The 12,522-nt window shown below is 38.8% G+C and overlaps 1 protein-coding gene across 1 annotated transcript in view; it reads left to right on the top strand.

Moving 5' to 3' along the window:
* Positions 1-12,522, top strand: part of Mmrn1 (multimerin 1) — a 44,160-nt gene that overhangs the window by 27,308 nt on the left and 4,330 nt on the right. Inside the window, exon 6 of the mRNA XM_075983942.1 lies at positions 777-2,735. Coding sequence (XP_075840057.1) covers positions 777-2,735 — 1,959 coding nt within the window. The remainder of the gene's footprint in view (positions 1-776; positions 2,736-12,522) is intronic.

Genomic DNA, 12,522 nt, shown 5'->3' with positions numbered 1-12,522 from the left:
TTCCTTCCTTCCTTCCTTCCTTCCTTCCTTCCTTCCTTCCTTCCTGTCTTTCCTTCTTTCTTTCTTGTTTCACACAGCCTCAGCATGTTACCAGGTACATTTCAAGTGTTAGAAACACTATTAAGTGTTCACTACTGGCAATTTCCTCTTGTTAGGCCAAAAATTAATGTCATATTATTAACATGTCTTAAATTCATATTTTAAAATAAATTTCATTCATTTTGTAAAGAATAGTAATTTCACTACTTGTTTCTATAAGGCATTCTTAAGTCTTATGGATATCTATATTTCCCTTCAAGTTATTAAGATTTTTCTGTGATTTATTAGCATTTATGAATTCACAATGTAAGTGCTCCCCCTAATTACTAGACAGTTGACAATGCAGTTATACTAACAACAGGAATATACTCAGACAAAAAGCTCCAGCATGATTTATTTTCATTCAGAACTAGGCTTAGGATTGCTGTAGAGCAGTCTGTGTCACTGGATTCAACAGCACTTCCTTTTTCCCATTTGCCCATAAAACCGTTGGCTTATAGTGATAGTGTGTTCTACATGGTAATTGATTTTCCATGTCATATTTGCCAGTCAAGGAAGTGGTTATCTTTTAAGAATACTGGAAAAAAAATTTTAATGTCGTAAATATATGCAGGAGAGAATTACTTTCACTAGTACATGTAATTAATGCTTGGTGTTAGAATTTTAGCCTTTTTACAAATATGTCTTTTAAATTCAAAGCTGTGTATTTTTCCTATTTTTTATCTTATTCTTTTTAGCTCTAAAATCAAAAAGCATTGATGATCTGCTAAGGAATATTGTAAAAGAACAGTTTAAAGCCTTCCAAGATGACATGCAGGAAACGATTGCAAAGCTCTTCAAGACTGTGTCAAGTCTGTCAGAGGACCTGGAAAGTACCAGGCAGGCAGTTCTCCAAGTCAATGCATCCTTGGTTTCAGTAACAGCCCAGCAAAAACTCCTTTTAACACAAGAAAATCAACCCACATGGAAGGATATCACAGACCTAAAGAATAACATCACGAATGTCAGGCAGGAAATGGCCTTGACCTGTGAGAAGCCGCTCAAGGAGCTAGAAGCAAAGCAGGCTCACTTGGAAGGAGCAATAGGAGAGGAACACTCAGAACTAGTTCTGTACCAGCAAACCCTCAATGAAACTCTCTCCAAAATACAGGAAGCGAACACACAGCGGCTATCAGTTCAGCAAGCATCAGGAATGGAGAATGTTGTCTCTGAGGAATCAAGCAGCAGTAACGTCACTAAATATCTTTCCGTGCTCCATGAGACAGCAAGCAAGCAAGGGCTGATGCTGCGGCAGATGCTCAGTGATTTGCATGTCCAAGAAAGCAAGATCAGCAATCTCACCATTCTTTTGGAGATGGAGAAAGAGTCAGTCAGGGGAGAATGTGAAGAAATGGTGTCTAAATGCAGGCACGAGTTTAAATATCAATTGAAGGACACAGAGGAGAATCTGCATGTGCTAAACCAAACCTTGTCTGAGATTATCTTTCCCATGGACAACAAGGTGGATAAAATAAGCGAGCAGCTGAATGATCTAACATATGACATGGAGATCCTCCAGCCTTTGTTGGAGCAGAGATCACCGATTCGACAGCCGGTTATACGCGAGCCAAAGGAAGCCCCAGTTACGCGCAGAGAGCTACAGAACCTGATCGCGGCTATCAATCGCCTAAATGTTCTTACTAAAGAGCTTACAAAAAGACACAACTTACTCAGAAATGAAGTGCAGAGCCGGGACGAATTCTTGGAAAGACGTATCGGTGACCATGTCTTAGAAACAGAAGATGGCCTCAATAAGACAATGACTGTCATAAACAATGCCATCGATTTTGTTCAGGATAACTATGTGTTAAAGGAGAGTTTAAGTGCTAGGGTAGATAATCCCAAGGTTTGTGAGTGTAACCAAAATGTAGAATCCATTTTGTCATTTATTTCTGAGTTTCAGCGTCTGAATGATTCTATTCAGACTTTAGTCAATGACAATCAGAAGTATAATTTTGTTTTGCAAATTGCTAAAGCCCTTACAATTCTGCCCAAAGATGAGAAACTAAGCCATTTAAACTTTCAAAAGGTTTATCAAATGTTCAATGAAACCTCTTCCCAGGTGAAAAAATGTCAGGAAAACATGAGTAATTTAGAAGAAAATGTACTCTCGGTAAGAAAGACTGCCAAAGAGTTTGAAACTCGTTTGCAAGGTGTTGAATCTAAAGTGACCAAGACACTTATACCTTACTACGTTTCATTCAAAAAGGGTGGTGTGCTATCAAATGAGAAAGATACTGATCTTCAATTGAAGGTATTAAATTCCAGATTTAAGGCACTGGAAGCAAAATCTATCTATCTTTCACTGAATTTCTCTTTGCTTAACAAAACTGTCCATGAGCTTTTAATGACATGCCACAATGCTTCTGCAAGCACCTTTGGGCAGAGTGCTCCCTTACCTGTGTGGACTGAAGGTCCCCTGAGAGACAGTCTGATGAAACTTGTGGAGTCAATCGTTAAAATAAAAACTCAAGCTGCTCTATCTAATTTAACCTGGAGTGTTGATCGATTAGTGTCTGATGGTCTGGCAAATATTGCCAAGCCTCAGAAGCAGGTAAAACTTCAGAAGAAACCCAACGCACTTAAGAAATCCGTGAATGTGACGACCATCTTGATAGGCCGGACGCAAAGAAACACAGACAGCATTCCACATCCTGGTAAGCTGGAACTGAAAAGCAGCTTTGAGCCTCTTTTATGCTATAGGTTGCATGCTATTGGGTAGATCCTATTTCATAGCCAGACTGGAGGCAGGGAAGGCACTTACTCACGCTTGGGCAAGGTAAAGTAATGCAAAGTAACTGATGCACTCTTTTGTGTCTGACTGAACGTAAGTTAGGTGTCAATGTGCAGCTGAACTTCAGTAGATATCCTGTCTACACGTTTCCACTCTATCTGACCAGACCACTACAAAATAAGCAAACAGTCTTCTATGAAACATCTCTCCATATGGCTAGTTAAGAAATGTAGACCATAAATTAATCTGAGCTTTAGTGGGTAAAATATGAAATAAATACTCAATAAATGTCTCTCAAATTACTGAATTAAGGGACTATTCTGGAATTGGATTTGAGTAGACTTAAGAAAGGGATGGATGTGAAGAAAAAATTCTACTTAGCTACAATTTAGCAAAGAGTGAGATGTCTTTGAAAGCCGGAGCAATGATTTGGCTGCAGTGAATAGGCGATGCAGAAGTAAGAAGTTGCTGCAGTGCCAATCATTGTCAAAGAGACCAACACTAGGACACAAGATAGGACAGTACTAAATAAATATGGTCCAATACGGTGAGGGTAAGAAGTAAGAAGAGATGGTGGAAAGGAGCCTTGAAAACTGTTGTGAGGGTGTAATCTGCGGAAAATAGGAGCAGGGGAAGAAGTGAAGACCTAAGATTCAGGTCTTGATCCTCACTGTAGCACTAAGTCTCTACTTTAGTCAATAGCCTTAAAAAAGAAAAACAAGCTGGCAGTGGTGGGGCAAGCCTTTAATCTCACCACAGGAGGCAGAGGCAGATGGATCTCTGTGAGTTCAAGGCTAGCCTGGTCTACAAAAACTAGTTCCAGGGCAGTTAGACCAGTTACACAGAGGAACCCTGCCAAGAAAGAAAGAAAGAAAGAAAGAAAGAGAGAGAGAGAGAGAGGGAGGGAGGGAGGGAGGGAGGGAGGGAGGGAGGGAGGGAGGGAGGGAGGGAGGGAGGAAGGAAGGAAATTTAAGACAATTCACCCTCTACATCTATTTCTCCTGCTGAAATGATTGGTTTGCAGTAGGTAATTTCCTGGGGTCGTGAGGAAAAGTGTACCACAGTGTATCACTGTGAGAAATGCTCTGCTCACAGCCCAAGGCAGTTCACTTACAGAAGAGAGAAACACATTCTGAAGTTTTGGAACAGGGCATGAGAGGATAGCTAGATGTTGCTGACTGCTCTTACTTAAGTGATTGTCTTAATATTTGATTAAGGGCCTGACAGGAAATAACACATCTCTGAATTTTGTTTTTCTAATGGGACCTTGATAAAATTCCTTCCTATGCATTTATTTACTTTTCAACCAAATTTTATGCTCTTATCTATGAAAGTTAATAATAAAAACTTCTTTATGGCTTCTCAGTCAAGACAAAAATAATAATGCCAATAAAATAAAGAGGCATTGACACAATTCCAAGTGCAGTGGATGTGGAAATCCCTTCCAATGAATTCACTGGCTAAGGCCTGGGGTCCTTTCAAGCCAATGTCAATTGCTCACATGTCAACCCGACCCTCCTGCTGTGTGGCATTCCTTGAACAGCTGAACAAGTAAGGACTATAGAAGATGACAAAATCAGGGATGGTAGCTAGAGCACTTGAGGGGACCTGAGTGCAGATCCTCAAAATTCCTGGGAAAAGCCAGGCATGGCTATGATCATCTGTAACGGCAGCAGACAGGACCAGACACAAACAGGTCTCTGGAGCTCTCTCTCACCAATGAGTCTAGCAGAAATGGTAAACTTCAGATTCATTGAAGAAATGCAGAACCCTCAAAGAGTAAGATGGTGAGCCATTGAGGAAGACATCCTGACACCAAACTCTGGCTCATTCACAGACACATGCTCTGATACACAAGTGCAGACACATAAGCACAAATTTTGTTTTGTTTGTTTTTGGAGACAGGGTTTCTCTCTGTAACCCTAGCCATCCTGGAACTCACTCTGTAGACCAGGTTGGCCTGGAACTCACAGAGATCTGCCTTCCTCTATCTCCCAAGTGCTGGTATTCAAGGCATGTGCCACCACTGCCCAGTGTCCTTTGACTTCTGATATTGTAGGGTAAAACCCAGAACTACATCTTCTTTTGCATAACTAAAACCTGAGGATAACACCATCATTTCTGGAAACTCTTTATCATATTATTCATCTTTTAGCAATATTTACAAAACTGTAATTTGTGAGAAAAATCTATATATCAATTTTAATTTAATAGATGATAACCTACTTCGAAGCCTGACCCTATGGACATTCACTCACTGCAGACTTTGTAGATGTACTGGATATGTTGTTTCATTCAGCAATGCCTACAAGACAGGTATTATCATTCTCTTTTGAAGAACCAGGAACAGCCAGTGAATAACCAAAGTGTCCCCCAGGTATCAGGTCCCCTGAGGCTCTATCCTCTATCCTCACCTACAGAGATAGGAGAATGTATTCCTATGCCTTCTCCCTTATGCTTCTCTTCCCTGCCTTTCATGCTCTGTAGAATATGACTATTGCTGAGCATTCCATGTGGCCAAAGCTCAAATTCCTGGGACTTTCCTTTATTAAGTATTCAAAGACTGACACCCGAGACCTCCATTGATATGGCTGAAATCTTGATACTAATTTCAGTTTGACTCTCCTGTGACCTGACCACAGGGTAGTTACTGAAAGTCTCATGTGTTATTCATGAAATCTGCCTTAACCTGTTGTAGTAAAAGGGAAAGCCTGCATTCAGTTATGCTAAATATGGTATCTACCAGGCCGTTGCTGAGAAGCTATTCTGGCTTAGTTTCTAAACACTTGATTTGTTTTTATACAATACTCAGATAGATATCAAAGATTTATGCATTTTAATTTCATGTTTGAAGGTTTGTTTGTATAGCAATTGGCTCTGGAGAGAGACTGGCTGCTTGCCCTCTCAAGGGCAACAGATCTGCAGTATCACTGTGGAGTGAGCAGACTTCATGGTCTCCACTCCCTACTGTTTAAGCATGGAGTCATGTTACAAACCTCTTTTATCCATGATTGTTCCTGTACCCCCAAGGAAGTCTTCAGTGTACAGAATATTCAGAACCATGCCAACATAGTTTTCCAAACTCATCTGTCTTGTGAATATAAGCAGGTTAAGAGGAATGCCTCATGAATCCTTACCTGTTTTCACCTCTCTCACACATTTCCAGCATTTGTGACTTCATAGATACACTTGTGATAACTACTGGGTGCTGAATTTAGAACCAGGGCTCAGACCTTTCTTGGTACACATTTATTTGTAACGCCATGCATGTTTTAAACTGTAAATCATCTGTAAAATCACTTGACCACCTTACAAGTTTAGTGTCCAGATCAAGGAAATTCTCTGCCTGTGGCCCATTATCTAGTTATGATTATGTGATGCAATCCTCTTAGCTCTGTTCAACAGCTTACATTTTTATTATTTTACCCAATGTTTGATGTCTATTTTCTTTTATCACTAGAAAATCAGGATTGAATTTTTAATCTTACTGTTTCCTTTTTCTTTTTTCTAACAGATTCTGTCTTTTAAAAATCATTGCTTGAAACTCAGCATGGGCATGTGGTGTTTGTGTGTGTGTGTGTGTGTATGTGTGTGTGTGTGTGTGTGTGTGTGTGTGTGTGTGTGTGTGTAATGTACCTTGTGACATAATGTAAAAAAGATTAGACTAAAATGCATAATGACTTAACTGTGCAAACCCCTGCACATTGTTAAGCAATGAGATAGGACCTGCAAATGCTTCTTGTCCTCTTGTGGTGCTGGGGATCAAACTCAAAAGCCTGTGAGAGAAAGAAAAGTGTTCTATCAGTGGGTCACATTCTCAATGCTTTCCAAAGTCTATAAAGAATGGTTTTCTTCAAGAGAATTTTCTATTGGTATGATTTTCTATATTACTTAAAATAAGATTTTTAAGTGCACCTTAAGATAAGGTATATTTGGCAAAGATGACCTCTGTATAAAATAGCTAACTTTAAATCACTTCAGTAATTAAAGGCTAATTGAATTCAGAACTCGTCATTTATTTTAGACGGTCTGAAAGCCACACACATTTGGTGATCCCTGGAATCACTACAGTCTTTGGAATTAGTTGTATCCACAGCTAAAATGGATTATAATTTTAAAAAATAAACAGACTAGGACCAAGAATGGTAAAAAAAAAATCAGGAAAACTCAGAAAATCCATGAATAGGCTTCTTTGTGCTTCCCTTATGAAGAGGCCAATGTCTTTGTGCTCGTTAATGGAATGGGGAAAGATGTCATAATATGTGCACTCTATTTCTTCTCAGAGAAGCCCCTTAGCTCCCAGCACTGTCAGGCATGCTGTTCTTAACAGGCACAGAAACCCATTCTCTGAAGTGACAGTTGCTCAGCAGGAACAATCCTGCATTTACAAAACAAAATTGTAAGCACAAAGCAACTTTTAAGGATTGTGCAACTTCTCAATTTCAGTTATGTGTGTCTTTACACTCTCTTTTCCTTCACACCAACCTTTTTTATGCTTTGATTATACTTAATAACAGCTTCACCCATGACTTTTTTAAGTGCATGTTCATGAAATATTTTACTCATTTTGCCTCTCCCTAACCATCTTTTTGTAAGCCTGCTTCTTCCAAGATCCATTAACTCTTTTATGTGCATAGAAGTCTTAGAGATTGTCTTTGTGTCAAAATTGGTAATAGGCCTATTGACTAGGAATGACTTCTGTTCTTATGGATAAAACATATCTGAGTTGATGAGAATATTGAATGAACAAGTTTCTGTTCATGGCTTCTTGTGGATTAAAAGTGTCCCCTCACCTTCTCTATTATCTTCTTCCTGTGGAGACTGGTGACAGATGAAGCGGGAAGGCTGGCAGGTTTAACAAACCCTTCATACCAGGATGTCTCTGACTAGTCTGAAACCCAGGTGTTCAATGGTCATTTCCTGAACTAAAGTTTGTAGTATTTGGTCTGATGGTAGAAGAAAGAGAGAGAGAGAGAGAGAGAGAGAGAGAGAGAGAGAGAGAGAGAGAGCAAGCAGAGATGGGACAGTTGGCTGTATTTATCTACTCATTTACTGGGTTTGCATATTTGCTCAAGCAAGAATTAGCAGTTTTCACAGCAGTAAACTCCTCTGACACCAAGACTTGGAAGAAAATTTGATTACTAACTGCTCTTTACACCAAATATATTTTTTTTGCTGCTCATTAATTACATTTTTTCATTTGAAATATGGCAAAATAATATTGTATTTTGCATATTGATTATCAAATCATATTTTAAGGTGAGCCAACACCAAGAAAATTCTTTTTACACTACATAGTTTTAAGTATTAATTTGAACTTCTAAAGCTGTGGAGATGGCTCGTTGGGTAAAGGCACTTGTTCTGCAAGCATAAAGACCTAAATTAGAATCCCCAGCACCAACACAAAACAAAGAGGCATGAATGTACAAGCCAGTGACCCCAGCATTGGGTGCAATACAGATAAATGAATTCCAAAAGCCTTCTTGATAGCCTAGATTGCAGGTAAAATTGAATGTTATTTAAAACAACATTTGAGGGGTTACAAAAAAAGGAAGCCAAGAAAACATTATCAACAATAGATGTGATGTGAAAGAAAAACAATTATAAAAATTAACATTTTTAAGGAAAAGCAGCAATGACAGAAAAGAATTTCTACACGTTTATACGTTAGAGAGCCCAATATAAATAACTGAATAAATTAAAATATTCTATATAAACATGCACCTTGACACTTCCAAAACTTGTCAGGAAGGGAATGTGAGCTATTTCTACAGTAATGTGAGGTTAAGTCTCATATCATAACTGGGGAAGCAGAAAGGCACTGAAATGTGCCTGGAAGTATGAGGGCAGAAGGTTTTGTCATCACTCGAATCGGGGTGAGACATGAAGAAAGGTGAGACGGTGAGAGCAGTCACCTAGCAGCAAAAATCACACAGTGAATGCCAGACTGCTTTCACCTGCCTGCTGGGAAACTGGCCAGAAAGGTCAGGGCGGGTACCTACTAATCCTTTTGAAACTCTATTATGTCATGGGCAGGGATAACAGTTTTTATTGTTTAAATCAGTGGCTCTCAGCCTCCCCAATGCTGCAATCCTTTAATACAGTTTCTCATGTTGTGGTGACCTCCAACCGTAAAATTATTTTAGTTGTTACTTCATAACTGTGATTTTGCTACTGTTAGGAAACATAAAGTCAATATCTGATATTCAAGATATCTGCTTTGTGATCCCTTTCAAAAGGGTCGCTGGACTCCCAGATGGGTCATGACCCACATATTGAGAACTGCTTGTTTAAATGAAAAAATTTAAAAGTGAGATAGTTATGCTAAAACAGAAACAAACAATAAAATCACGAAGTAAAATAAAATGATAACTTGTGCATATAATCATGTTCTCTAACTTACACAATCTATTGTGTACATAATAAGCAAGGATAAAGCAGAACACAGTGTGCTAGTTCCGTTGTGAAATTCCTGCTGAATAAGTTGTGATTGAGTGCTGGGAAAAACTAAGTAGATGGCATCAAGTCAGTGCCCGTCTTCAGTCCACTCACATGGGGAACAGGCGGTCACAAGTCACAAAGTGTGAGTGTTCGTGAGGGCAAGGTGCTCTGGAATGGAACGAGCTCTCTAAGGTGTGCAAATTACCACCAGCCTTTATGCAATGTTATAATAAGATGGAGAAAAAAAAAACCAACTGGAGTGCATATTAGAGTTCAAAATGCCAAGCTTAAGATTCGTGAACTATCCCAAGACAATAGAAAATTAATTTTAGTCATGCTCTGTGTAGAGAAATTAGCATTAAAAGATTAGCCATGCTCCCTGCACAAGATAGTAAAATGTTGAGTTGGTAAAAACCGCTCAACTAATTGTTCTTATCTGCAAGACACCCCAGTGCTCTTTGTGAAACTGTGAAGACAGAATTTGGATAAAGCACTAAGCACCAATTTAAACTTCCGTTAACTTACCCAATCATCCTTTAAAGCTTTGCCGTTTTGTGTATGTCACACATCTTGTAAATTCATGGCAATATGGCTAAGGAGGAAACTGTGAGCCCTGGCTTCCTAAAGCAGGGGAGTAAAAACACATGCGCAATTACCGTCAAGTGTGATAAGTTCAATACGAGAACACATACAACATCAGGCAATCATTGAGGGAAGGTAATTGTAGCAGCAGGGAAGGTGACAAAATTGGGTTCTCAGAGTTCACTTTCTATGCTAATTCCATAACAAATTGATCATTGAACTCCTAACCATTTTAAAGTGCTATGGAAATGAAGAAGAACAATCCGAGTCATGGGATGTCTAAAAGTAGAGTTGTAGCAGCAACTACTAGTAACTCCAGCTGCCATACTGTTATTAACCATGCTTGCCGGTCTGTGAGGCCCAATACCTGACAGGGTGCCATCGCATGTTTTAGCACTGATTAGCTAAACACATAAAGTAAATGTGAAAATACTCTCAGAGCAGGCCTGGGTCACTGACACATTCACACAAAATAAAGCAAGGCATGGTTTCCACAGACATAGATGACAAGTCAAGTATAGTAACTTTAATTATTGACAGTACTAATTATAAACACACGAGATAAGGTAGACTTTTAGATGCTGCCAGTAACATCAGAGTACAAGCGACTTGCTGTGATAAAGTTTTAGACAGACGCAGAGCTCCATAAGACCTACGACTTATTTTGCATTGGAAGAAATGTGAAATCTTTTAAAAAGGGACAACTAGCAATTGTCACTGTAGTCTCTACCATCAAGACTCAGTTGGTATAATGTATGCAGTACTAGGTATAATGGATAGTGCATCTTAAACTGTGAGTCACTGTGTCCTCAACTTGAAGGCCAGAAATACATTAAGTAGCAAGTGGGACCAAGAATGTAACAAAAAGAAAGAAAAAAAGAAAGAGAGAGAGAGAGAGAGAGAGAGAGAGAGAGAGAGAGAGAGAAGAAAGAAAGAAAGAAAGAAAGAAAGAAAGAAAGAAAGAAAGAAAGAAAGAAAGAAAGAAAGAAAGAAAAAGAGATTTTGGAAGCTGATGCAGACAGGTGATTAGAAAGCACAGGACAGAAGTCCGGGTAAGCAATTGTGTGGTCACAAGAAGTTTGAACTACTGCATTAATAGGATAAAGTTTGGGTACTCAAGTAGGCAGGATTGAACCCATCTCTCAGATTAGTGAATCCACAGAAAGATCGGGATGAAGGGTGGGCAACACGCTCAGTAATGCTGAGAGTCGAGAGCTCCATCTCAGAAAGTAATGGGGCAGGAGAATGACAGCTGAGTGTGTACACCGGACACTGAATACCAAGCAGAAGTCTTAGCCTTGCAGAAGTGAATGGAACTGGTAGCAACGAGAGAAAGTTGTCATTTTATAGTGTCTTATTTTTTTTCTCCCTGGAACAGGTCTGGTGTCTTACAGGCCAAGTCTTCAGGTGGGATTGACATTTTCATCTGGGAAAGTTAGAATTATAGAGTTGATCAAGTTTCAGAAATAATTCATTATCCTGCACCTCTGTTGTGTAGTCTACTCATTGCTAGTGAAGTTTGTTAAATGAGCAGTCTCCCGGGAGTTAATCACGGAGTTAGGTCAGGGGATGTCAAAACGAATGGAGCCAGAGCTTAGCAGTCAGGAGCTCACATTTCAACAAGCAATAGAGACTCACTGGGAGTTTTCAAGCTAGCAGGCAGTGGGTTAAGTTCCAGAATGAGCTCTGACTGCAAACGAAAGGCCTTAATGTCTGGTTCAAGGAATGAACCTGTTCTAAAAATGCAGGTCAGCTTACAACTTTTCTTCAAATACATTGAATGTAATACATACAAATACATAAAATATGTTGCCTAAACTGTTTAAATACTTTCCTAGATTAGAGAAGCAGTTTATAGAGTCTGTAAAGAAAATTCCAAAATGATGGGAAAGATTGAATGTACTATTATATTCTCTTTAAAAAATTAATGAGTTTGACCACATTTTAGTAAGTTGCTTATGTACACAGAGAAACAGAGGATATACAGATATTTTTACATGAAACAATTATTAAGCAAAACAAATTACCCAGTTTTAAAAATGAGAAATATAGGTTCCTCATTTCATCCAGCCATACAACTCCAGGGTGTACATCTTTCATGGAGGTTTTGTTGTTCCCTTTTCTGATACTACATCTAATCGAGTAAATTTCAGTGCTAATACATTTAAAAATCACCCTGCATCTCAGTAGTTTTCTGCACATCTCTATCTGACTGTGTGGGCACATCTGTTGTTGTGTATGTACGTGCATTTATGTCTGTGTATATGTCTGTATGTGTGAGTGTATGTGTACAACTGTATGTATGAATATGCATTTGTTTACATGTATTTTATGTGTGCATATGTGTGTGTGCATTTGTGGCTTTGTGTATGTGTATAATGGTGTATATATAGCTATGTGCATTTATTTTTATCTGTACATGTACGCACACATATATGGATGTGTGTAAACATTTTTGTGCTTTGTGTTTATATATGTGTGCATATGTGTGTGTATGAATTCAAGTGAATTGGCATATATAGTGCTACTTAAACATCCATGTTTATTAGCTATTCACAACAGCCAAGATATAAAATCTGATTACCTGCTCATCAAAGATTAATAGATAAATAAATATATTGTCTGTCAGGGATGTGGCTCAGTAAATAATGTGTCTGCCATACAAACCATGAGGACTTAAGTTTGGA

This window comes from Microtus pennsylvanicus, chromosome 8 (genome assembly GCF_037038515.1).
Source record: "Microtus pennsylvanicus isolate mMicPen1 chromosome 8, mMicPen1.hap1, whole genome shotgun sequence".
NCBI classification, from domain to species: domain Eukaryota; kingdom Metazoa; phylum Chordata; class Mammalia; order Rodentia; family Cricetidae; genus Microtus; species Microtus pennsylvanicus.
This window is presented reverse-complemented; position numbering and strand designations above follow the sequence as displayed.